The sequence below is a fragment of the Erpetoichthys calabaricus genome, chromosome 6 (genome assembly GCF_900747795.2).
Source record: "Erpetoichthys calabaricus chromosome 6, fErpCal1.3, whole genome shotgun sequence".
NCBI classification, from domain to species: domain Eukaryota; kingdom Metazoa; phylum Chordata; class Cladistia; order Polypteriformes; family Polypteridae; genus Erpetoichthys; species Erpetoichthys calabaricus.
The window spans coordinates 184,656,512-184,684,309 of NC_041399.2; the positions used below are offsets into that span (position 1 = coordinate 184,656,512).

Sequence of the window (27,798 nt, forward strand, 5' to 3'; positions counted from 1 at the left end):
CAGGCTGTCATCTCTGCTTCAGTGAAGTACTGAGTAAAGGGTCTGAATATATGTGTCAATGTGAGATTTCACTTTTTCTTTAATTTTTAATAAATTTGCAAAAATGACTAAAATCCACTTTTCATTTTGTCGTTGAATGTGTTTTGGTAAGTAACCCAGTTAAGGTAGAAACCTGTTTTTTTTTTTAATAAAAAATTTACATGCACAAGTCCACTTATGTGAACAGATGTCCTACAAATCCAATAAAAAAAAGATTAAAAATAATCAACGATGTGCTTTTAGCTCATCAACATAAATGTAGTGATTCTAAAATATTGAGACAGATTGTTTCAACCAGGGGAAGGATTAATGCGAATGCGACAGCATTTGCCTCAGGAAGTTGATCTTTGTGGATGCTTCCACCATTTTCTACCTGTAACTGCTGGATTTGTGTGCCAAGCAAAGGCATGTGCAGGCTAATGGAGTACAACAGACACACGCAGACTAGGAAATCCTTACCTACAGCCTTAATAAAAGAATAAGTATCTGAATGTCTGTGTATCTGTGTATCCATCCAGTTGCTCTGTCTCTGTCATGCCAACAGATGGAGCATCACAAACATTTGTAGTAATAAAATGCGTTGCATTTGTCATTCCAACGGATGGCGCATCATCCAGACATTTGTAGTAATGCATTTTATTAGTATGTTTGTGATGCACCATCTGTTGGAGTGACAAATGCAATGCTCTTTATTACCACATGCATTACAAAACAAATTCCAAAAAATGGTATGCTGCAAACATTAAACGCTGAGGTCTGCATTAATTATTTTTTATTAAACCTATCTTAGACGGGTAGCACAATTAGTCACTGCATAACTGGGAGACTTTTGGAGAAATTTACATGTGTTATCAAAGACTTATATCCCAGTTTCTCTAACCAGAATAAGGGTATACATGGCATTTTTGATTAGGTGGGCTTTTAAAGTGTGTGTAAATGTGCTGATTCTGGGGTACGGAATTATGCTTAAAGTGGGGAAAAATGAATTTAAACAATTTTATCATAAGGCAGCAACATAACAAATTATGCAAAAAGTGAAGGGGCTTGAATACTTTCTGAAGGCACTGTATATAAAGCATATAAAGTATACTTTCCAAAATGTCAGAAATGTTAGTTGAAGGCTGGACTCCTTTGGTACTGGGTGTCTTTCAAAGAATCCTTGTGTACCGCTGGTTTGACTTTGTGTCGATTGAGCGGCTGCTCAAAGAGTCCCGAATGAAGCACATTACCTGCAATGTGAGGGAGTGTCAGTTAAGGCACTACAGCCATGTGGCACGATTCCCCCGAGGGTGATCTGACTCACAGGATCCTCATTGTTGTGGACCCAAGTGGCTGGACCAAGCGTAGGGGACGCCCACGTAACACCTGGCTGCGGCAGATAGATGGTCATTTCCAGAGGGTGGGACTGGACTGCATGTCTGCCTGGGGGGGATGCCAACCAGGATCCCAAGCTGTTTCGTCATGTGGTGGGTACAGCAACACGCTATACCAGTGCATGCTCCCCAACCTGATCTAACTGAACCTGCAGTTATCCTAAGGTAGACGGACATTTCAAAGTAAGGTTGTTATACTGAACTTTACTTCACTAATCAGTGTGGTGACATGTGCAACGTCAATTATCACACCAAAGTTACAGTGTTCTCAGTACACCTGACACTAGTGACCCTCTAAACTCAATAAGACTCCACTGTCATAGTGCCCACTTTCAGATTTTGTGAATTATTTATTCGATATTTCGGAGTATTTATTAACTATTTAATTACTCTTCAGATAATCACGTTAGATTTTACTTTGTTTTTATAAATTGTATTTTTAAATTCATATGTCATGCCTTTTATCATTGACAGGGGTGTGGCACAGAACATTGGGGCCTATAAGCAGTCCCGGTGGGCCCCCTCCTTTCGATCCAAGTCCGTTACACGTCCTTTTCATTCCAGGTTTACGCCCGTAAACACTGATACTATATGATCTGCAGCTAACTTGTTATCCAGGTGTAGTATTGGTGCTATGTAAAATGAAGAATGATTATCTTCTTCTTCTTCTTCTTCTTCTTCTTCTTCTTCTTCTTCTTCTTCTTCTTCTTCTTCTTCTTCTTCTTCTTCTTCTTCTTCTTATTATTATTATTATTATTATTATTATTATCTTTTAAATTAACAAAATGCATCTCTTAACTTTATAAAATGTAATGAAATCAACGGAATAATCGAAGTGGATTTCGTAGATTCCCTGAGTCTGGATGCAAAGTGGTTGCTTGGTTTCTTAACAAATCTGTAAATGTTTTGTGGAAAAAGCATTGTTGCGGAACTCGATCCGAGGTCAGTTTAAAATGTGTACAGTTTCAAACATACTGTACACAACTTCTTTACTCTACGCCGCTTGACACTACATACTCATTAAAGATGGTTTCCTCATACAGAGTCGGATTGAACGGAGTTACTTGCCGCTCTAGTTTGTTTTAGATATCTATGGCTATATGAGCTCTCTGCTCCTTGGATCTGTGGTTGATTACATTTCTTGGCTTTCCAAGCTGTGGGTGGTTGCTTAGCAGCCAACGACGCCTTATATCTTGTACCTAAGACGCTTCCCTTCTACGTAAAAGACGAAAAAACACATCGAGTGGCGATCTTTTCTGGAAAAATGACTGAAAGGGAGCAGACTGGCTTGGTGAGTGAATGCAGAGTGAATTGTTTGATTTTGACGACGTCTGCAGTTAATTATTGCCATGTCCTATTGTGATTGATGTTCCTGAACTTTTTTTTCGTTATTTTGGGAAACGATAGATGGCTGTGTTGCAGAGGTCAAAGTTTTGTTCACAATGGTGAGTGGATTATGGATGAGTAATATTTCATAATATCGCAATATCTTAAGAAAGGAAACCGATTTCTCCTTCAGGGTTCAACGTGACTTCTGTTGTTAAGCATGTTATTGGCTCCGTATTTGTAAACACGGATTAATCTTTGCCTGCTCAAAACCGATTTGATCATAATTATCAAATGAACGAATGTCTGGATGGATATGTAACGGACAGCTTTATGCGCATTGACTTGTTTTGATATCTGGTTAAAATTAAACTTTGTGTTGCTTCCAAATAACTGGGCCTAAAATCTGTAAACGGGTGGCGCAGCATTTAGCATTTAGTTGTGCATTTCGTGTTCAGATATGTTACTGAAGTCACTGGGTATCTGAAAATCAGTGTTCGTAATGAAAAATAATTGAGTGACTTAGAACTGGTACTTAATAAAAATGTGATAGTAATAATACAAGTGAATAAATGATGCTGTTTATTTTAAGGGAGAATGACAAAAGTGTTAATGTCATTGTTTTTGAAGAATACGGGCCAAAGTGTCAATAATTCCCAGTACCACTTCAGGTGAATGACAGTAACAACCCTGACAGGTACAGCTGCACCAACACCTGCAGCAAGAGGAGTGCTGGGTCCTCAACAGTGATTTTTATACGTAGATATATAAACAAAGCTTCTCTTACAAATTATATGGTTTTTACTTAACCATATTTTACAAAATTTAAAAGACTAGAAATTTATGAGCTTTCTTTGAGTGAATTGGTTCCGACTCCATTAAAACTTTTTCTTAAGTATATGAATGGAGTGGTGACAGTATGGTCACAGCTATAGCTAAAGTTTCTTCTTGGCCATTGTCAGTGTAGTGCATGCATAAGATGCTGGACTCCCATCTCCCAAAGAAGTGCCTGCTACTTCAATTAGGAACTCTTATTTGAGTTGTGCAAGCGAGTATGGGGGTGTGTATGTGAGTGAGACCTGCAAGAAATTGGAGAGCTGGTTCCTGCCTTGCAAATGATGCCTCCAGGACAGGCTGTAAGGCTCTGTGACCCTGAACTGGATTAAGCAGGTTTAAAAATGAATTAAAGGATGTCTAATATTTATTCAAACCTGACATTTCTTTTGATTGTTTGTCTAATGTCCCTCTTAGTTAGAATATTGCAACCTTAGAATAATTTTGATGAGAACATGCCATTCAGACCAATATTTTTCTCCATCATATTTACCTAATTTCTCCATAATAAACTAAAGTGAGCTTTTTAAGTTCTCCAAAGTATTGTCTATCTACCACATTATTTGGTAATATATTCTATTTATCTGTGGTTCACTATGTAAATAAAAACTTGGTAATGATTTTGTGAAACATACTTTTAATAAGATTTAATCTGTACCCCCACGTTCTTGTTGCAGAATTTATTTTAAAGTCACAGGCAGGATTCGCCATGCCAAATCTCTTTATAATTTTAAACAATTCTTTTTTTTTTTTTTTTTTTACAAGCATGTCAAGTTTAACAAAACTAAGTTTGAAACACATCAACCCCCACCCATGAGTAAAAGAGCTAGGCCAGCAGAGTATAACTTGAAACTAATACAAATAAGTAAATAGATAAATTAATACAAATAAATAGAATAAAAAAGAGGGGAGAGAACCTGCTTCCTCAATTTAAATGCTTATTCTAAAACGTTATTCATCAGATCCTGCCAGGTTTTGAAAAAGTTCTGCACAGATCCTCTAAGTGAGAATTTGATTTTTTCCCGTTTCAAATATTATATAACATCAGTTACTCATGGACTTCAAATAGGAGAGTTAGGATTCTTCCAGTTGAGCAAGATAAGTCTACGTGCTAATAGTGGAGTAAAGGTGATTACAGTTTGTTTCTCCTTCTCCACTTTAAGCTCATCTGGGAGTCCTCCAAACACAACTGTTAATGGGTTAGGAGGGATTGTGACACCATGGATGTCTGAAAGGCATTTAAAGATTTTGGTCCAGAATGATGTTAATTTGGTACACATACAAAACATGTGGCCTAGTGAGGCTGGAGCTTGATTGCAACTTTCACAGGTTGGATCTTGCCCTGGAAACATTTTGGACAATTTTAAATGAGACAGATGTGCTCTGTGATTTATAATTTTGAGTTGAATAATTCTCTGCTTTACGCATATGGAGCTCGAGTGAATTCTATGCATTGTTACTTTCCTCTCCTTTTCTGAGATGTTGAGTGAGAGATCCTTTTCCCACTGTACTCTTGGATCTTTGAAAGGAAGGAACTGTAAAATGGTTTTATATATTACAAAAATGCTGTCTGAGTCCTCGAGATTGATCAATATTTTTTCCAGCATAGAGGGACGTGGGAGATTGGGAAAATTGGGCAGGTTCTGTTTAACAAAGTTTCTAATTTAAAGGTAGTGAAAGAAATGTGTTGCTGGAAAGTTAAACAGTTCAATAATGTCAGTTCTTAACCACTGTTTAATTAAACCATAAATGTTCAGATTCTTCAGTCCTTCCTCATAGCTCATCTTGGAATCGGTCAAGCTGCTCTTCTCTCTATATTGTCTAGTTCTGCTGTGTCATTTTTGTAATATGGAGGCAAAACCTGCCCACAGTACCCCAGGTGAGGCCTCAAAAGTGCATTATTGAGGTTAATTGTAACTTCCCTTGACTTGTTCTTGTTGTGGAAGAAACACGTTGTTCAAAGAAGGCACACAGAGTCTCGAGCTTTATTGCGTGATGCATACACGGACTCAAATCAAATGAAATGAGCAATTAGCAAATTCACCCAGCTTACATTTCTTACAATTCTTGTCACTTATGCAAAATACTCTCCTCCTTCTAGTTCTTCCCATCATTTCCTAATGTTCAAACCCAACATTACCTATTGTCCATAACTTGACCGAAAATGCCATCATTACTTCATACTATGCAGGTGTCTGAAACGTATTCATTGATCAAGTACAAAGCTTAAATCGAAATCAGGAGGACCCAAATATGAGATACCGTACTACTCAAATGAAAGTTACTTGAGGTCCAAGCATCTCTCAAGGTTGAAGTTTTAAGTAGCTGCATTTCTAAAACAGTGGTCTGCTAATCCCTCTCAAAGCACACAGTGTCCTTGCCTGAAGTCTTTAAGCTTAGCAGGAATATATTGGTGGTTTGCAGCTGCAAAGAGAAAAATAATAAAATAGGCAGGCACAGGCTTTTTATGATTTAACCCTTACTATACTAGCGTGCACTAAGACACTTTGAATATATTCAATTCATCGACTTTAAGAATATACTTTTCTATATTCTACACAAGTCGGCCTGCATAACCTAATGTCATATTAGTTCTCTTAATCACTTTTGTACGCTGCATCTACAAAAGCAGCTACAACTTCTGCTAACTTAGTGCCACACTTCTCTTCATATGTAGAAAGTTTAACTTTGTCATAAAAGTTATAACTAGAAAGTTCAAGCTTAGCTTGGTAAGAAAGGGCCAATTAATGAGCAGTAGGCATGGATTTAGATGGGGGAGAATTGGTATTCACTAATATGCTGGAACTCTATAGTATAAGGAAGGGAAAAAAGCATACAATCCAAGAAGTGAATTAGACTTAAAGAGGAAATTCAAGGTGTAATTCTCCTATAACAAGATTTGAAGTTTTGTACTTTGAGGGAAATATTTCTTCTAGAATATATTCTAAAGCTGCATCTTTTTGACATCTTCTTCTTCATCCCATATCTACTGTATGTGGGGTTGATGTGCTTGATCAGCAGCAAAACAAGCCCAGTCAAGCCCTTTTCCTTCAGCTCTTCTTCTACTTTATCTACTTTATCTATCCAACTTTTGCTTTTTCCTCCCTCCTTTGCTCACATATGCACTGTCTCTCCTCATCACATGTCCATACCACTTCATCCTACCTTCCTATACTTTCTTAGACATCTCTCTCACTTTTGTTGTACTTCTGATTGTCTCATTTCTTCTTCTATCCTGTTTTGTAACTTCACACATCCATCTCAACATTCTTATTTCTGACACTTCTAACTTTTCCTGTGCTCCCTTTCTTAAATATGATACAAAATATGACAATGCTGGAGATTTGTAACCATAATGCAATACAATTTTTTTCCATGACAGTTTTTCTGAATATATTGATTCATATTTATGAGAATTTCAATGTCTTTTCAATTTCAGGCTTCAATTGTTTATTATTATCAGGAAAAATTTTACCGGCATGCAATAAACATTGCAAATGAACAGCTGAAGAAGAATGTTAATGACCCGGTGATGATGTTTTTTAAAGCTTATGGAGCATTAATGGAAGGTGAGCTTGCACTGATAGTTCAGGTTTGGTGAAAGTTACCTGTTGTTGAATTTATTGTATTTAATTTATCAATGAAGTAAACTCTTATCAGAATTATCTTATCAATCAGAAGGCACCTTATAGAGACAAATATGCAATAAAGCCATAAAATAAAATCCACACAGCAAATGCAAATGGAAATAAAAAAAATTTGGATGTGAGCATCAGTAGGCTTTGTGTCGTAGGAGCCAAGTTACCTGAACTATTCTCTAACATTTCAGTAATTATTTACCTCTCTGATGCTGATCTTTCTGGTTATAAAATAGGTCATTATGACAACAATTGATGAGAAAAATTCATAATTAATTGCAGAATTATTGTATTTGAGGGTTCCTCTAGAGTTTCTCTTTCTTTTGCACAGTTTAGCTGAAAATCTAATCAGCACATCGTCATCTCATAACAGGCTTAAGTTTCGAGTTTGGTATTTTTCCATCCAGCTGTTTTAGCTCCAGACCATCCTCAAGAAACTGAGACACACAGCCACACACACACCCATCATGGAGATATCATTGTTTTCGGTATCCAGGGGCAAACGTCAAGATCCGTCGAAAACCGGAAATCGAATATTTTTGATGTATGTAAAGCTCTCACAACCCCACAGTTAGACGATACATTAGGGTTGGGGAGGGAGCAAAGCAAAAAGGCTGCACTAGTAGATATCGGAAGGCACTGAACACCTGAGACATTTTTACCAGCTAACAGTGGATCCAGAAAGTATTCAGACCCCTTCACTTTTTTCACATTCCGTTCTGTTGCGGCCTTTTGCTAAAATCATTTTAAATATTTTTCCCCACTTTGATCAACACTCAATACTCTCAGAATGACAAAGTGAAAGCCAGATTTAAGACATTTTTGCTAATTTATTAAAAATAAAAAAAACTGAAATCTCACATTGACATAAGTATTCAGACCCTTTAGTTAGTACTTACAGTAGGTGCTACACCTTTGGCAGCAGTTACAGCGTGGATTGGGGAGGTTCCTGCTGTTCGTCTCTGTAGATCCTCTTAACCTCTGTCAAGTTGAAGGGACGTGGTCAGCTATTTTCAGGTCTCTCCAGTGATATTTGGTTGTGTTTAAGTCTGGGCTCTGGCTGGGCAACTCAAGGACATCTACAGAGTTGTCCCTCAGCCATTCCTGTGTTATCTTTGCTTTGTGCTGAGGGTCTTTGTCCTGTTGGAAGGTGAACATTTGGCCCAGTCGGAGGTTCAGAGCACTGTGGAGCAGGTTTCCATTAAGGAAATCTCTTGACATTTCTTACTTCAGCTTTCTCTTGACCCTGTCTATTCTCCCAGTCCATGCTGCTAGACAACAACCCCACAGTATGTTACTGTCACCACAATGCTTCACTATTGGAATGGAATTGGACAGGTGATGATTCTATCTGCAATTCATTTGACAGAAGTATAAAACCACAAAGATGTCTACACTGCAATCGTGGTAAACAAATTTGCTGATCTTTCAAAGCTTAAAGTCCATGATACAGCAGAGAAGGGCTGTTTTTGTCCTTGAAGGAAGCAACTGTGGAAGGAGCTTTGTTCCAGCCAACTGCATAATTAGAAAATGAATCTTTTGTATTAACAAGGAATATTTAATTAAACATTCTACTCTTTGTGCATCTAATCATTCATATATGTCAGCAATTACCTTAATCTGGACTAAACGTGTCTGAGAATGGATCTATAGACTTCTCAATTTGTGAATTGTCAGAGAAAGTCAAGGATTGTGAAAAAGAGATGAACCGTCTTTCAAGTGCTGCTGTGGTGAGCGATGAGCTGTCCTCCAAGTAACTGGTTTTGTTTCTTTTTGCAGGTCGTACACAAGAAGCTATCCGAGAACTGAATGAACTGAAGGACCATCCAGATGTTTCTCTTTGCTCCATAATGGCTCTCATTTATGCTCACAAGCAAAGTGAAAGCTTAGGTGAGTTTTACACAGTATTGTAAAATTACTAATGATGTGTTCAAATGTAAAGTTTACTTTTTAATTCTGCTTGGACAGAACTATTGAGGAGCAATACAGGTATTTTGACAAGGAGTTCCTATCACCTCTTATGTAGTTTAGTTTATATAGATAATGAAACAAACATTTAAGCAAAACAAAGGCAAAACTCATCGTTTACTTAACCACAACAAAAATAATATTAATAAAAAAATCACGCATGAAGCAAATACGAAACTCTAGATCAGTGCCTGCTCATCTTCTTCTTCTTCTTCTTCTTCTTCTTCTTCTTCTTCTTCTTCTTCTTCTTCTTCTTCTTCTTCTTCTTCATCATCATCATCTTTTCCTACTTCTTTGTGGAGTTGATGTGCTTGATCAGCATTCTCCAAAAATTCTGCCCTGCACCTCCTCGCCAGTCAAGCTCTTTTCCTTCAGATCCCCTTTTACTTTATCCATCCACCTTCTCCTTGGCCTTCCTCACTTTCTCTTCCCCTGTACTTCCATTTCTATCAGTCTCTTTTTTCTCTAGTCTGTAAATAAGTGCTTTGCTTAAACAGATTCATGTCTTTCCCTTTAAAGAACACAGATAAAGAGTCACTGGTAATCCCATCTATCAATATTCTGATTATCCAAACATGCTCTCGAGTCAGTAACACTTGCAAGGCAGTCACCAACTCAGACTGGGAATGTAGTGCATTGCAGGTCACACTTACACCCACATTACACCCCTTGAAGGAGATCGGTTCTGAAACCATTAATAAATGAAAAACATTTGTCTACCTAATATGTTTGCTGATGATACCAAGATAGGTGGATTGACAGATTATTTGGAATCCGTTATATCATTACAGAAGGACTTGGATTGCACACAGGCTTGGGCAGATTTGTGTCAGATGAAATGAAATTTCAGTAAATGTAAAGTATTACACATAGGAAGTAAAAATGTTAGGTTTGAATATACAATGGGCAGTCAGAAAATCGAGAGTACATCTTATGAGAAGGATTTAGGAGTCATAGTGGAGTCTAACAGCTATTGACTTACAGACAGTGTTCAGAAGCCATTAAGAAGGCTAACATAATGTTAGGTTATGCAGCAAGTCCAAGGAGGTTCTGCTCAAGCTTTATAACACACTGATGAGGCCTCATCTGGAGTCCTGTGTGCAGTTTTGGTCTCCAGGCTACAAAAAGGACATAGCAGCACTAGAAAAGGTCAAGAGAAGATCGACCAGGCTCATTCCAGGGTTACAGCCATTGAATTATGAGAAAATATTTAAAGAGCTGAGCCATTTCAGATTAAGAGGTGACATGATTGAAGTGTTTAAAATTATGAAAGGAATTAGTACAGTGGATCGAGGGGGACTGTTATTTTAAAATGAGTTAATCAAGGACACTGGGACATAGTTGAAATATCAGGAAGTTTTTCTTTACACAGAAAACCATAGACATTTGGAATAAGGTTCCTTGTAGCATGGTAGACAGTAAGACTTATGGGGACTTTTCAAAATTAAGTGGATAGGACTGGTGAGCTTTGTTGGGCTGAATGGCTTGTTCTCATCTAGATTGTTCTAATGTGCTGAATAATCTGAACATGAACCATAGATGCATCCACCTTAATAAAAGAATAAGTGTCTGTTTGTGTGTCCATCGGGTTGCTTTGTTTACGCTATCCAAAAGATCCAAAGATGGCGCATCACAAACATACGCACTGCTTTTATGAATCCTGTACCAAATGGCATGTAAAAGAGACATGGAAACTCAACAAACACACTGCACTGAAATGTTAATGCTGAATACATCCAAACAGGAGTAACTGCTGGACAGACAGGAAATAAGCTTATCCACCTTAATAAAAGGACAAGTGTCGGTTTATCTGTCTATCTGTGTGTCTGTCTGGTTTCTATGTCTCTTTCATTCCAACAGATGGTGCACTGAAACATTTTTAGTAATATAATGCATTACTACAGGTGTTTGTGGTGTGCCATTTGTTGGAATGACAAATTCAATGTATGTTGTATACATTCCAAAATAGTTGGTGCACTGTAAACAGTAACACTGAGGTCTGTGTTGGTTGCTTAGATTTCCACCAGTCGTTGACGGGTAGCACATCTAGTACTGTACATAACTGATTTAACACTAGAAGTGCATTATTCAATGCTATTGCATGAATTGAACCAAATATTTTTAAGGTAGCAGACTATTCAAAAGTTTATTTATCTTTCTGTTTTTTCACTTGTGTATTATTAAGACAGAGAAGCTGTTTCAGATTTGGAAACACTGTTGAAGACAAGTCGGAAGACAGCCGGAGAGCAAGTGTTGTATCATGCAGGTCTATTTCTATGGCTCCTAGGGCGCAGTGACAAAGCAAAAGAGTACATAGACAAAATGCTGAAGATTTCAAGTGCATCAAAAGAGGTGAGTAAGTAATAAAAGCTGGAAATTAAGACAACAAGATAATGAACAACAGTACGAATTGAGAAGCTTCTGGCTGGTGCAGCTTTTTGTCCCTTAAAACATGGTTTGATTGTTGAATCTGTGTACCTTTTCCTAAAAGTAGAATGTCATTGTGGTGCAGTGGTTAGGTTTGCTGCCTAATGAATCAAGCATCCTGTGTTTACGGAATTTAGTGAGTACATATATAAACCCTTGGCACATATTTTAAAAAGTTTCTCCGCACTGAGTAAATTCTTAAAGACTGAAGAGCAAAAATGATCCTGTTGTTTAAAAAGTATAGGCCATGAAGTTTATCATGAATCACCGGAAAATTAGTGGAAGCAATTATTAAGGAAAAGATCCAGCAGTACATGTCTAGAACAGGAATATTAGCAAATAGTTAGCATGGGTGCGGATAAGGAAGGTCGGTTTCATTATTATGCTATTATTCTATGAGGAAGCAACAAAGGCAAACAATAAAGGACGTGCATATGATATTATTAATCTTGATTGTTAGAAGGCCTTTGACAAGGTACCCTATGAGTGGTTGGAAATCATACTTAAAGAAGTGGGAATTTGTTGATGAGTATAAAACTGGCTCAAAGACTGGAAGCAAAGGGTTATGGCGAGATATTTTTTTCAGAATTGAGTGATGTTAAAATTGGTATCTGTTAGGGAGCAGTTCTGGGGCCGTTGCTGTTTTTAATGTACAAAACTGATCCAGACAAGAATATAAAAAGAAGCCAGTGAAGTCTGCAGATGATACCTAACTAAGTTGAAGGGTAGGTGATGTAGAATCAGCTGAATTGTTACAGAGGGATTTGGACAGCATACACGTTTAAGGAGGATTATGGAAGGTGAAATTTAACGCATTTATGTAAAGTATTACATGTAGGGAAAAAAATTGGTTAGATTTGAATATAGAGTGGGAGATCTAAAACTTGAAAGTACACCTTATGAGAATGACCTAAGAGTCAAAGTAGACTCATCCATATCTACATCAAGACAGTGTACAGAAGCAATCAAGCAGGCTAATAGGATGTGAGGTTATATATCACAAGGTGTGAAGTACAAGTCAAGGGAGGTTATGCTTGAGTTATATAACACACTAATGAGGCCTCACCTGGAGTACTATGTACAGGTTTGGTCTCCATATTACAAACAGATGTACAGTAGCCATGCTTGAGAAAGCCCATAGGAGAGTGTCTAGACTGATTCCAGGACTAACAGATATGAGCTGTGAGGAGAGACTGAAGGAGTTGAATCTTTTCAATTTAAGCATGTTGGAAGTGTTTAAAATTCTGAAAAGGAATTAATACTTCAACAGAATGCAGTAACATTGTTGAAAATTAGTCAAGGGCAGATTTCGTACAAATGTTAAAAAGTTTTTCTTCATGCAAAGAACTAGAAACACATGGAATAAATTACCAAGTAGTGCTCACAAAAAGTAGGACTTTAGGAACCTTCATATCTCGACTTGATGTGATTTTGGACAATCTAGGGGAATAGGATGGACAAGCTTGTTGGGCTCAATGGACTGTTCTCAATCATAATTGTTCTAATGTTATCCATACGAAGTTTGCATATTTTTCTTGTGTCAGTGTGAGTTATGGCTACTTCAGTTTCCTTCCCATTTTCCTCAAAGTTTAGGTGAATTGGCAACTGTAAACTAGCCTTGATGTGGGTGTATGCATGAGTGGGCCCTGTGATGAACTAGTAGTGCAGTGTCCAGGTCTGATTCCTACAGTACAGTACAGTACCTGATGCTGCTGGGATAAAGTATGCCCCCAGAATCTGTGAACTGGATAGAGCTGGTTTGAAAATTAAACTAACGTGCGTAATGCATGTAAGTCTTTGAAGATGTGGGGTGGAAACTGGAGTAGCTGGCCGGAAAAACAGAACAGAAATGGGGAGGACATGCAGCGTCCACACAGGCACCACCCAGGTGCTAATCAATGTGCCACAATCTTATTTTTTCTGATATATAATATACCAGTTAGAATTAATTTACAAACAAGACAGAGAGAGAGACAGAGAGAGACAGAGAGAGAGACAGAGTAAGTAATAGCTGCAGTAGTGCCATTTGAGTAATAGTGTGTGTGTGTGTGTACCCAGTGATTGACTGGCACACAGTCCAAGGTTGGCTCAGCCTTGCACCTAATACAGTTGAGAAAGGCACTGAGCTACATACTGGGTTGGAAAATAAGTGGAAAAATGTATGAACTGTCATGTGCGGTTTACTTTCATAATTATAATTTTGTAATGGAAAATGTGTCACTACATTCAAAACTAGCTGTCCCCTGCAGCTCCGCCAGCGTAGTAGTGAAACAGGACGAACTTTACAATTCAATAAACAAACTGGTACCACTAGCTAACTGGAGGCAAGTTACACTGCACACTGCAAAATGTGGCCACAGGTAGCATGCTGTTTGAGTGAGGGGGGCCCTGCCCGACTCCCCATTCCTGATGTCACACTTTCCCCTCCCCTCGGCTCACAGCCTCTGTTGCGGATTAGCGTGAATAAATCACTCCTGCAAGTGAACTATGATACTTACTGTGATGACAGAATGTTCAAGCAAATTACAGAAAAAAAAACACGATCTAAATCTGTTAAGTAGTTCTGTCATGAAAAGCGGACAGACATGCAGACAGACAGACGTTGTATTTTATATATATATATAGAGATGTATATTTTGGTATGGTAATGTAAAATATAATAAAAGCTATTCAGTACGACAAAATCATTAAGTAATGTTTTTTTAAGCAATGCTTCAACTTACTGATCCTCTTTTGAACCAGGGCCTTATTCTTAAAGGGTGGACTGAGCTTAGTTCTGAAAAGGAGCTCAGCAGACACAAGTCTATTAAATACTTTGAAGATGGACTGCAAGATTCAAAAAATGTATTTGGCTTGATGGGGAAGGTAAGTCGTGCACACATAAGAATTTGTTATTTTATGGATACAAAATATATTATGTTTTCCCAAATGTTTTATTTTCCTTGATTTACAGTATATAAGAAAAAATAAATGCTCTGGGACTTGATACTAAGTACTATGCAGTCTTTCTGTAGGAATACTAGGGGGCTTTGCCCCCTGCTCACTTCACTCGCCAACACCCTCAGCCTACGCTACGCACCAGCCACTTCGCGTCTCTGCTGCTCATGTACATGAATTTCACTTTCACCAAATAACAAATCTTTCATTTCTCGCAGATACACCTCTTCATTGAGAAGAAACACTACTTTTCCCTGATGGCAACACGAATTAGACAATCTTTAAGTCTCCCACTTAAAGTTTAATTCCGAACAATATATTCGATCTCTTTTCTGTGTACCGTTATTTCACGAGTAATAATTTCCATTTGTTTGCGCTAATGCGATCTTTACTCTCATTTTTTTGAGACTTTCGAATTTTAGTACTTTCATTATCTCTAACCTGCTCTGCATGTGTATCGCACCAACGTTTTTGAATTCTTTACGACGTTCTACTTTGTCATCTTCTCTTTGTCTTTTATTTCCAGCCCCGGGCGTGGTCAAATCTCTTGGCACAAAGTCTCGTTTCGTGGGATGTGAAAATGTCTCTCTGAGAAAGTCTCGTCTTGTTCCAGGATTTTTTTATTATAATAGAGAGATGTTTCACTGTAATAAATCTCTATTACAGTTCCTCTCTTAATTTTGCAAAACAGGAAACTGTAAAATATTTTTTATTTGGTAGGCACTATTCTCTACATACAGTACTCATAATTAAGTTGTTGAGTCATGTAATACTGAATAAAGTAGCATGTGTATCACCCTGTAATGGACTAGTGCCGTGTCCAGGACTGTTTCCTGCCTTGTGCCCAGTGATGCCAACATACAGTAGGCTCTAGTATCCTTTTTTTAGTTAAACTCATTAGTTTTGAAACTGTTATGCAATTCATATTACCCACAGGGGTGGGTTATAGTGAAAGTAAACACAGCATTTTAAAAAATGATGTCAGGCCATGCTGCTCTTTGTGGGCACTTCTGTGCTCTGCTCTCTGGTTTCACTGCTCACTTTGCCACTCAAGTGCGTTCATGTGAATTTCTGGTTGGACTATACAATGAAACACAAATGCACTGTTTATTTACTTATTAAATGAGTATCAGTATCAACCACGAAGATACATCTTCTGGCTGACCAGGTCACATTTTACTAAGGCGAAAGGTCAGCGTTACATCACAACTTTGAGAATACGAGTAGCTTTGTTTTCTCCAAATTCTACTCCGAGCTTCAGGTCCGTAGGGCATTCATGGTGGCTTTCCAACTTGGAAACTTGTATTTATCATTGGTCCAATAGCACATGAACATAGAATGCCAGATGCATTTTCTCAAGTTAAAGTCCAGTAAATTGTGACAGATGGTTGACCTTTACATTTTTGTCCAGGGGCTGCTTCCTAGGTCAGGACTATCTGAAAAAGACATAAATCTACCAAACAATTTTGAGTCCTTGTGGCTCAAGTCTTTATTCCACTCCTGATCCTCCAGTACAATCAGAGGTTGTCCTTAATCTTTCTGAAAGTCACCTGCCTTTGTCCAGCAGATGATGGGATACTCAGACCCCAACTACTGAGCACCCTCGTTTATAAACTAGGGATGCACCGATACCACTTTTTTGGAAAACGAGTACGAGTACTTGCATTTCAGTACTCGCCGATACCGAGTACTTGCCAATACCGAGTACTTAATAAAAACATGATTTAAATTTACAGGTAACAGCTTTAGTCATATAATTTAACAAAAAAAAACAAGAAACTCTCGTCTATCCACTGGGAGGTTAGGCTAATTAGCGACACGGGGCTAACACTGCTTGTCCAAATATCCGTGGTGAAACTAAACGCAGAGGAGGCTTGCAGTAGGCTGTGGGTATGTTTTTTCACGGAGTTGTGTAGTTTAGGCAGCTCCGTGTCAGTCATGTAGCGGCGGCTTGGGACATCATATCTGGGCTCCAGAACATGGAGGAGACGCAGGAATCCCACATTTTCTACCTCCGAGAGTGGCTGGTCACTCAATGCAATGTACTCGATAATTGCCTGTGTTATTTTCACAGCACGTGGATTGTCTCTGGACATTTTCTCTCGTCTTGCAAGAGTTTGCTGCAGCGTGGGTTGTGTTGGTTTAGAAGCGTGGGTAAACTCTTTGTACTCGTTGTCGTGTTGGGATTTTAGGTGCTTGATTAAATTACTTGTGTTAAATGCGCTACCTTTTGAGCCTCCTCTGGACAATTTCGCTGAGCACAATTTGCAGTCCGCCTTTGTTTTGTCGTCTTCATTCACTTTGAAATAGTTCCACACGGCTGACATGTCTCGCCTCGCCTTCTCCCCACTCTGAGCTGCAGCTGGGGCCTGGGGGCGGGCACTCGGCGCCTGTGATTAACCCCTTACATGCCGCTCAAACATAGACATTTCTCAGACCGTGGTATCGGTCCCCGGTATCGGGGGACTTTTAACGAGTACGAGTACTTTAGAAAATGTGGTATCGAGGCCGATACCAGATACCCGTTTCGGTATCGGTGCATCCCTATCATAAACTCCATTTCCTTTTGTTCTTCAAAAGAATAGACACCTGCTTTTATTGCTGGATTTTCTGTCATAGTAGCTGAGCAGCAGTTATCTTCCTTAAAGTCTGTAGAAAGTGGTGGTCAGGAGATGAATTCATTCTTAATATGGTACAGGCGTATTCCAATCTTAAGTAAACTCTGACGGAATGTCAAGTCTGAAGGCCAACTGCTTTCAAAAATGTAGGATTAGTGCTCCTGACAATCTGAATTTCTAAGTACCTTATGTGCCTATTGCTGCAATCATTTTATTTCTGTTCCTACTGACTCCCACCATGGAACTATGTATAAATCAACAAATACAGTATAAGGAAGAGGTAGGTCAGTTTCCGTGTGATTAGTAGTACTTGCATGTCATGGCGTCGAAGTGTGCATCATGTTCATGTCTGTAAGACATGCAAGTAAGAATTTCACTGCACTCTCCTCACATGACAATAAATGTTAACTTTCCTTGACCTGCATGTTATTGAAGTATGGCCTTCTTAATGTATTAAGCCCCCTCATTATTCAGCAGTGTACTTATCTACACGTGCTTAATTATGTGTCTCAGACCTTGTCTAACCTCAGAGTTACTGAATCTCAGTGAGCAGATTTGTTAATGTGTTGTAGATTTTGAGAGCTGTTGACTTTTGACAGTAATGGAGATGTTTTAAGCAGTTAATTGTTTTTTCCTTTTTAGAGGTTACCAAATGTAGTGTAAAAAGTGCCTATAAGTGCCTTATCTGCACATGAGTGTGGGATGATGATTTCTGTTATAAAAATCCTATATTATTTTAATGGTTTTATTATTTATCATTATGATTTGTGGCTATGATTACTAAAGAATAAAATTCAGCAGATAGGCAACATTTGAAGATGAAGAGTGACACATTGTTTCAGCGAAAGAACACATTTTTGTATAAAGGAACAGAAAAGAAGTGCTGAAATTTTAAATTTTAGACTTGCTATCTAAGATTAGGACCAAGCATGCATGGCAGTGACAAAGCTGACAGGACAAATGGCAAACATTTAACAGGCTGTTTGTTTCTTAGGAAATCTCAGACTATAGCAACACACGCAGAAGATGCTGGTTTACACTTCTAACCAGAGCGGATGTCAGCAAACATGCTGTGGTTTTTAGTTAAAATGCCAAAATTGATCCACCTGTCCATTTCCTAGATTGCTAAATCCAGTTTAGAGTTGCAGGAAACATTGAAAGTGCTGAATGTGAGGAGAAAATCATCCACATTTCACACCTACACACACACACACACCCACACATATGTCATTCACACACACCTGTTCAATTTAGAGACTTCAGTTGACCTAACACGTGTACACTTCTCAGGATTATTGTACAGGACCTTAAGCATGAAGGAATCTTAATGGGTTCATCTCAACGATGATATACAGAAACACCTGCCTTCGGTATAATTTGAAAATCTTATTTAGTCATCTTTTATATCATTCATGTAAATTAGAAAATAATTAAGATCCTAAAACTGATTTCAAGGAATGTCTGTTCATGGCCAAGCCTCACGTGGAGCATTCTGTTCTCCTCCATATTTTTTGTCTCCTACCCCAGCCTACTCTTCCATCCATTATCCAACCCGCTATATCCTAACTACAACTACATGGGGGTCTGCTGGAGCCAATCCCAGCCAACACAGGGCGCAAGGCAGGAAACAAACCCCGGGCAGGGCGCCAGCCCACCGCAGAGCCCACTCTTACTCTTCCTAATTTTCCCATATTATAAATTATCTCTACCCTAATTTTCATTTGTTTGGAAATAAAACGGGAAGTTTGTAGTGTTTGAGTTCCCTCAAACAGCACGTGCTTTGCAGCAGTTAAGGGATTTATGTGCAGGTGAGAATTCTTTACTTTGTAGAATGGAAGGTTTCAGCTACTAAACCAACTCCACTTCAAAGAATATTGGTATCATATCATACAACTAGCTAAACAATGGTTTGCTAATCAGTCACTATGAACATTTATACTTGCGTAGTTTTGTGCAAACACTTCCACTTCTCCTCTTGTTATGCTCTGGCATTTCATGGCAGCATTTTCAGTCTCAAGTCAAGTCCAACATATTGTCATGTGTTCATATTACAATGAAACAGCAAAACTCTTACTTGCATGTTTCCTCAGAAAAGGTGACAAAATACAATGCAAAAAATAAATACATATTCTATGCAGTACACTAGCATTCAAAAGTTTGGAATGAAAACGACGGAGGACCTGTAAGGTGTTTATTTTTTAAACTATACACTCTGATGTCCTTGTCCTCTTATGCTGTTATACACTTGGACCTTCTCCCTCTTTTTCTATCCTGGTTAGATTCTGTCAGGATGGTAATAGTCATTGTTGTCGACCGAGGGAGCACATGTGTCTACCGAAGAAATTTTGGGTATCCAACTGGTTCACCCCTTTTAATATGTAATCAACAACAACAACAATATTTATTTATATAGCACATTTTCATACAAAAGATGTAGCACAATGTGCTTTACAGGATGAAAAAAGAGAAAAAAGGCAAAATATAAAAAATAAAATTAGGCAATACTAATTAACATAGAATAAAAGTAAAGTCCGATGGCCAGGGAGGACAGAAAAAACAAAGACATCTAGAAGAAAAAGCAAAATCTGCAGGGGTCCCAAGGCCACAAGACCACCCAGCCCCCTCTAGGCATTCTACCTAACATAAATGATCTCAATCAGTCCTCATGGTTTTCAGGATTCATGTAGAAGAATTTGATGATGATAGTCATGTAGACCTCTGGCCTTCAATCCATCAATGTAGGGACATCACGGTGCTTTGATCAGGTGGTGGTGGTGCAGTTCACCACCACAGAAAACCGGAAAGAGAACAGCAGAGAAAGTAGGGGTTAGTACGGATTTCCGAGCCACCAAGAATGATAATGATAATTTAATGCATATACAAGAAGCTTGATGGCGCTTAATAAAAGGGGTAAGGCGACATCACCTGGAAAACTGCTGCAAAATAAATCAAAGTGTAGGTCACACTGGTTACGTTGGAGCGCCACCTGGTGGTCTGCTTGTCGGGCACGCCTCAGCATTATAGTTGTTGGACAGGAGCAGGTGGAGTCAGACAACATCATCAGCAACAACATCATTGAGTCCCAGAGTGGTAGTGATGAGCCTAAAAGCTGACCCTCTGACACACATGTGTGACAACAACTTTTCTTGAAATCTTCATTTTCCTTCATTCTGCCAAAAAAACAAATCAATAGATTGACATGTTCCTTGAGGATGTTGTTTCATTTCGATTATTTCTGAACCCAGAACTGTATTTTTAGGGGTGGCAGTGTCTTGCAACCAAAAGAAAGACAATTCACTGGCTTTATTAAACAGAATAACAGCTTTCAGCTGTGCTAATGCAATTACAGAGATTTCTCTAATAATCAATTAGCATATAAACATGATTAATTAAGCATAAGCAAAGGGAGTTTACCATTAGGACACTGAAGCAATGGCTGCTGAAAACAGGACTTTGTAGTCTGATGTGAAAAATAAATTTAAAATCAGCCATTTCAAGCAGTATTAGTCATTAGCAATGCTTGTAATGCTGCGTTTATAAATTAATGTTATGGTATCTTGACAAAAAAGTCAGTGTCTATCAAAAACATGGACATGCGCTGGCATCCTGAAGGTTGCCGGTTCGAATCCTCGTCACTGCCAAAAGAGATGCTACTCTGCATCTTAACCTTCACTTGCTCCAGGGGCGCTGTACAATGGCTGACCCTGCGCTCTGACCCCAAGGGGTATGCGAAAAGATGCATTTCACTGCGTGTTGTCCTGTATAACTATGTATGTGACAAATAAATAATTATTATATTTGTGTGTGATTACAAAATACCAGTATGTGTATTTTTTGTTGACCCCCCGCCCCCCAGTATTCAATGATTCTGAGGGACTTCTCACTTACATATTTGGTACAGTAGCTGATCTAATCTTCTGTCCTATAACTGAGGATTTTAGGTGAAATTGCCATATCTTCATTTGGCGTGTTTTCACTCAAACTTCATTTATGGTCTGTACTAACAGTGCATTCCTGATCTTCTTTATGTTTTTACTAAATAAATTATTTCATTCCAAGAATGAAAACATGAAAAATGTTAGTCTGCTCTGCTCTAAGTATCCTTTATCAAAAAGCAGTTTTACACTTGCAAGAGGTGGTTACACCAATGTTTTTTTGCTGTTTGATATTGATGCCACCATTGCTTTGTGCTGCAAATAAATAATTAAGAAAATAATTAATGACAATAACATTCGCTAAATGTGGACTTTTTTTTCCTAAATAGGTGAAATATTTTACAATCAAACAGAATTATTCAGGAGCCCTTGAAATTGTCAACCAGATAATAGTATCACATCCTAATTTTCTGCCTGCATTGCTTATGAAAATGAAGCTTTTTCTTGCTCAGCAGAACTGGGAACAAACTTTGGAAACTGCACGGAGGTAAAAAGAATAATTTAACTTGTAATATTTGCAGTTCTTTGTGAAGTTTTTACACCTTTAGCCATTTCAACATTCCACTGGGTAAAAAGCTAGAGTTAATGGTATTAAATGTGGACGTGGGTGATATGACAGTCTGCTGTGTGTAGATTGAATGGTTTTCTCATGCTGTCATATGCTTTCCCTGCAGACTCCTCACACATCTCTGAATTAGGTGTGTTGCATTGCTTAGTGTAATTGCCCAGTGTGAATGAATGTGAGTGTATGGCTGTATGTACAACATGATGGTCTGCCATTCCCAAGAGCAGCTTTTGGGGGTGGCAAGTGGGGCGACCACCCTAGGCCCCGTGCCTAAGGGGGCTCCACTTTTGAGGTCCACGTGTCCCGTTCGAGTAGATTTGTCAAGTTATATTCTACACTATATATGTTATGGCCAAAATCTGAAATCGGCCAAAGTGGGAAGTGTGTGTTCGGCCAAATCAGAAAATGGCCAATGTCTCTGTAAATTGACCAGCCAATGTCCGATCTTTCCTTGATTTCAGGATTTGGCCAGCCATTTTGTGAAATAGCATGGGGCAAAGGGCCAAAGTCGGAAGAAAAAAGGCATGAGCAGCGATTTGTTGCACACTTAGTAGTGCAATTGCATCTAGTTTACCCTTGGCCGCCAGGAAGACGCGACGGTTCATAGTGATTTTTCTTCTGTGCCTATGGATTCCAGTGTGAGCAGTTTCTCGTGCAGAATGGAAAATTCACTTCTGAATCTGCATCTAAATTTTTAAGGATCTTCGCACCTTGAGCAGACATTCTTACATCAGCACATCAAATTTTGACAGGGAGTTCTCGCCACTTCGCAAAATGGCCAGCCAAAGTAGCATATACACTGGTCATTTCTAGTAATTCGGACTTTGGCCACATTTCTTTGCCAAAATGCGAAATGGCCGGCCAATTAGGGAACTGGCAGAACTTCGGGTTTTGGCCGTAACATATATATATTTGAGATGCTTCTATGAGGAACCCTTTTAAAATCCTTCTTCAAGGTCAAATTCCATACATGTATACTTGTAATTTGGGTACTTTTCTGGAAGAGGCCCTGCTAATTTCCGCATGATACTGCATCACATTTTGCACTGTCATGGTATTGTCATGAATTATGAATTGCACTTTTGAAATAGATTATATCATTATAGTTTAATAAAGTCTGCGTGTTATCTTGCAAAAATTTAGCTGAATACTGTAATGAGAAAATCCAGTGTATGTTAACATTATTTTTATTACATTCGTGCTCAATTTTATGCAGTCCACACATACCAGTAATAGCGTTTGACGTAACCGGCCCTGCATGGGATTGGTCAGCTCTAGGCCCTGTACATCCCTATGGCTGCCTCTGGTCATCCCATTCATTGTGGACTACACACCCATGACCTTACATCGAATGAACTGATTCAAGGAATGGAGGCACCAATACGTAAAGTGCGAGATTGTTTCACAGATCTTCACATCATGCTCTATACCCACAGCATAAAATAACAACTGTAGAAACTACCTAAAGTAAAATATTGCATAAATCAAGTTCTTCTATTTTTCTTGAATGCTAAGTCACAGAGATCCAGAGCCGGTCCTGGTAGTAATGGGTGATATTCAGAAGCCAGCAATGGACAGGGTACCAGTCCAACCCATGGAGACCACTCAGTCGTTCATACTGGACCAGTGTGGCGTAGCCAGTCAGAAAAATATGCACATCTGCCACAACATTCACTGAGGTGGAGGGGTTTCCTTTGAATTTGGTGGGTAAAGGATTGCTGTTGTGGAAGATCTTACAAAAAGCAATTTAAGGAAATTTGAAATCTGAAATTAAGGTACTGCAATTGCACTGATATTAATTATATTTGAGCTCAAAATGCCATTTGATTGTGAGAATGTCACATTGGTGGTAGATGCATAATGAAACAAGTCACCAAAGTTGCTGGTAGTTGACTCCACGACCAACAGAATCAAATATTGCAAATTTGGGCAGCTTTAGTTTCTTGGTGAGTTTTACAAATAGTCCTTTAGTTCAGCAGGCTAATGCACAGGTTTAGACCAAGAGCCATCAATGTAGAAGAAACCCAAATTTAAGACCACAATAACCCTGTGGTTCAGCTTAGCACTTTGAGGTTATGTAAAGGTTGAACCTCAGAGTAAAGCTTTATTTGAGAGTGTGTTAAAAGATGATTCTCCGCTGATGAAGTGTGACATCAAAGACATTCCTCTTAGCAGAGAGAAGAAGTGATGCTTTTGTCCGTGGAAGTTATCTACTAATCAGTAAAATGTGTTGTGTTTATTCAGTAATAATGGCTGAGACAAGCAATAAGAGATGCAAGCTGCAAATAAAAATGACATGTTGAGATTTCCGTGGTTTACTAAAAAAGTAAGAGTAAAGGAGACAGTGAAAGGACAGTGAAGAAAAGAGAAAAAACAGGCATCTTCTATTATTTGTTGTCATGACAATTGTGACCTGTAGGGGGCAGAGCAGCAACGCAAACACCAGACACAACCTCGCAAACACCACTCCCGTAAATTATTTCATTTAACAAAATACCTTCATGCCTTGCAGTATAGAGACCTGGGTTCACTTCCCGGGTCCTCCCTGCATGGAGTTTGCAAGTTCTCCCTGTGTCTGCGTGGGTTTCCTCCAGGTGCTCTGGTTTCCTCCCACAGTCCAAAGACATGCAGGTTAAGTACATTGGCGATTCTAAATTGTCCCTAGTGTGTGCTTGGTGTGTGGGTGTGTGTGTCCTACGATGGGTTGGCACCCTGCCCAGGATTGGTTCCTGCCTTGTGCCCTGTGTTGGCTGGGATTGGCTCCAGCAGACCCCCGTGTCCCTGTGTTCGAAAGGATTCAGCGGGTTGGAAAATGGATGGATGGAAAATACTTTCATAAAGCTTTCTGTCTCAATCCATTGCCAAATACAATTCTCTTCTCTGTTTTTCTCCTCCATTCCTCCCTGGTAAGCTTTGTCTTCTTCCGCTCATCTCCAACTGAGATGAGGTAGAGAGGCTTTTTTTATGTATGACCTGGGAGTACTTCTGGTGCAAGGATGTTGTCCGTAGGAAGTGCTTTTGGTTCAGGTGGAAGTCCCACAAAGTAAAGATCATAACTCCCTGTAGAACCCCCTGGTGGGTTCCTATAGTTCCCAGTATGCCCTGCCAGTGTCTATATGGGTACTTCAGGTCTTCTCCTGTGCTCCATTATACTGGTCTCCTAGTCAGGTGAGTATCTTTGATCCAGCCTCGCCAAGATGCCAGCATATCCACTTCCAGATTGGCAACTTCTGTCCATCTTCTGGTTGAGACAGGGACCGCCCTATCTCTCTTCTGCCCACTCACTAGGTTGGCATCCTGGCCAGGTAAGGAGTTGGAACTCATCCTGGCAGGGACACCAGCACATGCATGCTATCCACCACAATACTTAGTCATATTGTACCATTTTAGAATTGCTAATTAATATCTATGAGATATCGGAGAAATAGTAGAGTACTGCAGAAAACCAGTCAGACACAGGAAGAACATGCAAAGATCACATGGACTGTAACTGAGATGTGTATTAAAATCCAGCCTCCTGGAGCTATGACTCCCATTCATTTTTGTGAGAGACATTTATGCTTTGTACTCTTTGATTTAGAATTCTACAGAAGGATTCAACTAATCTGGAAGCTCTTCAAGTCATGGCTGTCTACAGCCTGGCAAAGGAAGGTGATCTGGCAAAGGTAAATTAAATTCACCTCTTCACTTGTGTAAGTATTAGTTAAGGTGGGTTAGTGTACTTGTATGAAGATTACTGCTGTTCAGTTTAATTAATAGTATATTTTTGTATGCAGGAGGTATCAGATATTTGTTTGGTTATTCTTTTATTCCTATAGACGACTTCTCATGTTGGTGAAATCATTAGCGTCCTAGAAACTGTAGAACCTTGCAATCCAAGTCTTCACAGTACGATACTGAGTCCCATCAGCAAAATGGTAAGTTGTAATTTAAATCTCTGCTGTGTTGATCCAGCTCATCCCCAAAGGAATATGCAGTCCCTGCGCTTTAGAAATGAATAACTAGTGCTTACCCGTGTTGTGTTTAAATTCTTTGAGCATCTTCTGCTTAAAAATGTTTTCATTTGTCTCTTTTAAAATCCACTTAATCCAGTTTAGGGTGACAAGGTGTTTAATATTCTGCACAACTCAAGCTATGAAGGGCAAATGTAAGCATGCACAGTATGTATGCAGAACAGAGTTGGTAGGGGTGAGGCACTTAAGCTTTACAGATTTAGCGTTGTGAGTCCAAGTGCCACACCTGTTTTTACGTTTTCTCCTGTGGATAGTCTAGTTATTATCCCACATTCCCAATTATGTTCAAGTTAGGCCAGCTGTCAATTCCAAATTGACGCCTGAGTGGCTGTGAATATGGGTGTGTGCGTGTGGGCCCATCAATAGAGTGGCACCCTGTCCAGGGATGTTTCCTACCTTGTACCCACTGCTGCTGGGGTAAGCTCTGGCATCCCTCAGATTTTTAACTGGATTCAGAAAGGTTTGTTATGTATTACACATACAACATTGAACAATTCTGCAATAACACAACTGCCTGCATGCTCTGACAGGCTAAAAACCTTAGGTTATAAATGTTATGAGCAGTGAGAAATGTCTTATAACTATTATCTTACTGTATATTTACTGCAAATCAAGTTGTGGCACATACACAGGAGAGATTTACAGGCATGTTCATTGATTGTAAATGTGGATGTGGTGAGAATTATGATGGTATTGTTTTAAAATATTAAACAAGTCTTTTTACATGAACTAAATGGTTAAATAAAAGTTAGTTTGTTCCATTGATTTTTTACATTTGTTTTATACATTCACTATATTAAATATTGTATAGTGCAGAGGTTTCCAACCTTTTTCCCTCCATTTACCCAGTGGCAAGTTTTTGAAAGAAAATGTACCCCTGCTTTTGCAAATTTACCCTGTTTTGTTCCATAATTTCAGTTTATACTGCTACCATAATAATGCAAATGACAACACGGCAATTCTAAGATACTGCTTTTATTATTTTTATTAAGTTCAAATAATAATACCAATAATAATAGCACACAATGATGTTCTTTCACTTATTTAAAAACAACTAATGATGAGCAGATACCAGTATACCACAACAAAACACACTGAGTTCATGAGAACACATCAGTCAGTGAGACGCTTGTTCTTGCTTTTCACCTACGATTTTGGATATTCAATTGTTGAAAGAGGATCTTCGTGACTTCACCGTTTAAAAGCAAATTTACCCTGAGTGGTGAAATTTACTCCAATTGGGAACCCCATTATAATATCTTGTTTCTGATGTTTTGTGAATATCTATAATCCTAAAAGTCTATTTTAAGAACAAATAGTCCAATATGGACTTGCTAATTACTGTGTATCTCCCCTTTGCTTGTCTACACTGCTGGATACGGTTTAAGGTAGTATTGCACTGTAACAAGAAAGACACGAGTACATCCAAAAGGTGTGGGGCAGCCACCCATATATTGTGCCCTGGCTACAAAAGGTTCATTTTTATGAGTTGTGTTCAGGTTGAAGTCCAAAACAGAACTGATGGTATGGAGGCAAGATGGTGGTTTTAAAGGCCAGTACAGGAAGTGATGTAATTGGGACCAGAACTGGAAGTGATGTCATCAGGACCGGAAGTGACATCATCAATAGCGCCAGAACCGGAAGTGACATCATCAATGGTGCCAAAACTTAGTGGGATTTCCCGTGGATGGTCTGCAAAGGATTGAGAGAGAGAGTTAGTGCAGCTCACCACCCCCGGTCTGGTGTGGTACAGAAATCCCTCGCTATATCGCGCTTCGACTTTCGCGGCTTCACTCTATCGCAGATTTTATATGTAAGCATATTTAAATATATATCGCAGATTTTTTGCTGGTTCGCGGATTTCTGCGGACAATGGGTCTTTTAATTTCTGGTACTTGCTTCCTCAGTTGGTTTGCCCAGTTGATTTCATACAAGGGACGCTATTGGCAGATGGCTGAGAAGCTACCCAACCAAAGCACGTATTAAATAAATTTTAAATTAAATAAAACTCCTCAAATATATTGTGAGCACGGGGGCTGTTCGCACCCCTACAGGATACGGCTGCTCCTCAAAAAACGCTGAAAGATTACCTTCACATTGCTCTCTTCCTTGCTGGGCTTACATA

General features: G+C 38.9%; 1 protein-coding gene across 1 annotated transcript in view; it reads left to right on the forward strand.

Annotated features, from left to right (window-relative positions):
• The first annotated feature begins 2,573 nt into the window (after positions 1 to 2,573).
• ttc21a (tetratricopeptide repeat domain 21A) overlaps positions 2,574 to 27,798 on the forward strand; it is a 97,453-nt gene continuing 72,228 nt past the window's right edge. Inside the window, exons 1-8 of the mRNA XM_028804167.2 lie at positions 2,574 to 2,703; positions 7,012 to 7,141; positions 8,990 to 9,100; positions 11,364 to 11,530; positions 14,348 to 14,470; positions 21,425 to 21,582; positions 25,241 to 25,325; positions 25,479 to 25,577. Of these exons, the coding sequence (XP_028660000.1) occupies positions 2,677 to 2,703; positions 7,012 to 7,141; positions 8,990 to 9,100; positions 11,364 to 11,530; positions 14,348 to 14,470; positions 21,425 to 21,582; positions 25,241 to 25,325; positions 25,479 to 25,577 (900 nt within the window). The 5' untranslated portion in view covers positions 2,574 to 2,676. The remainder of the gene's footprint in view (positions 2,704 to 7,011; positions 7,142 to 8,989; positions 9,101 to 11,363; positions 11,531 to 14,347; positions 14,471 to 21,424; positions 21,583 to 25,240; positions 25,326 to 25,478; positions 25,578 to 27,798) is intronic.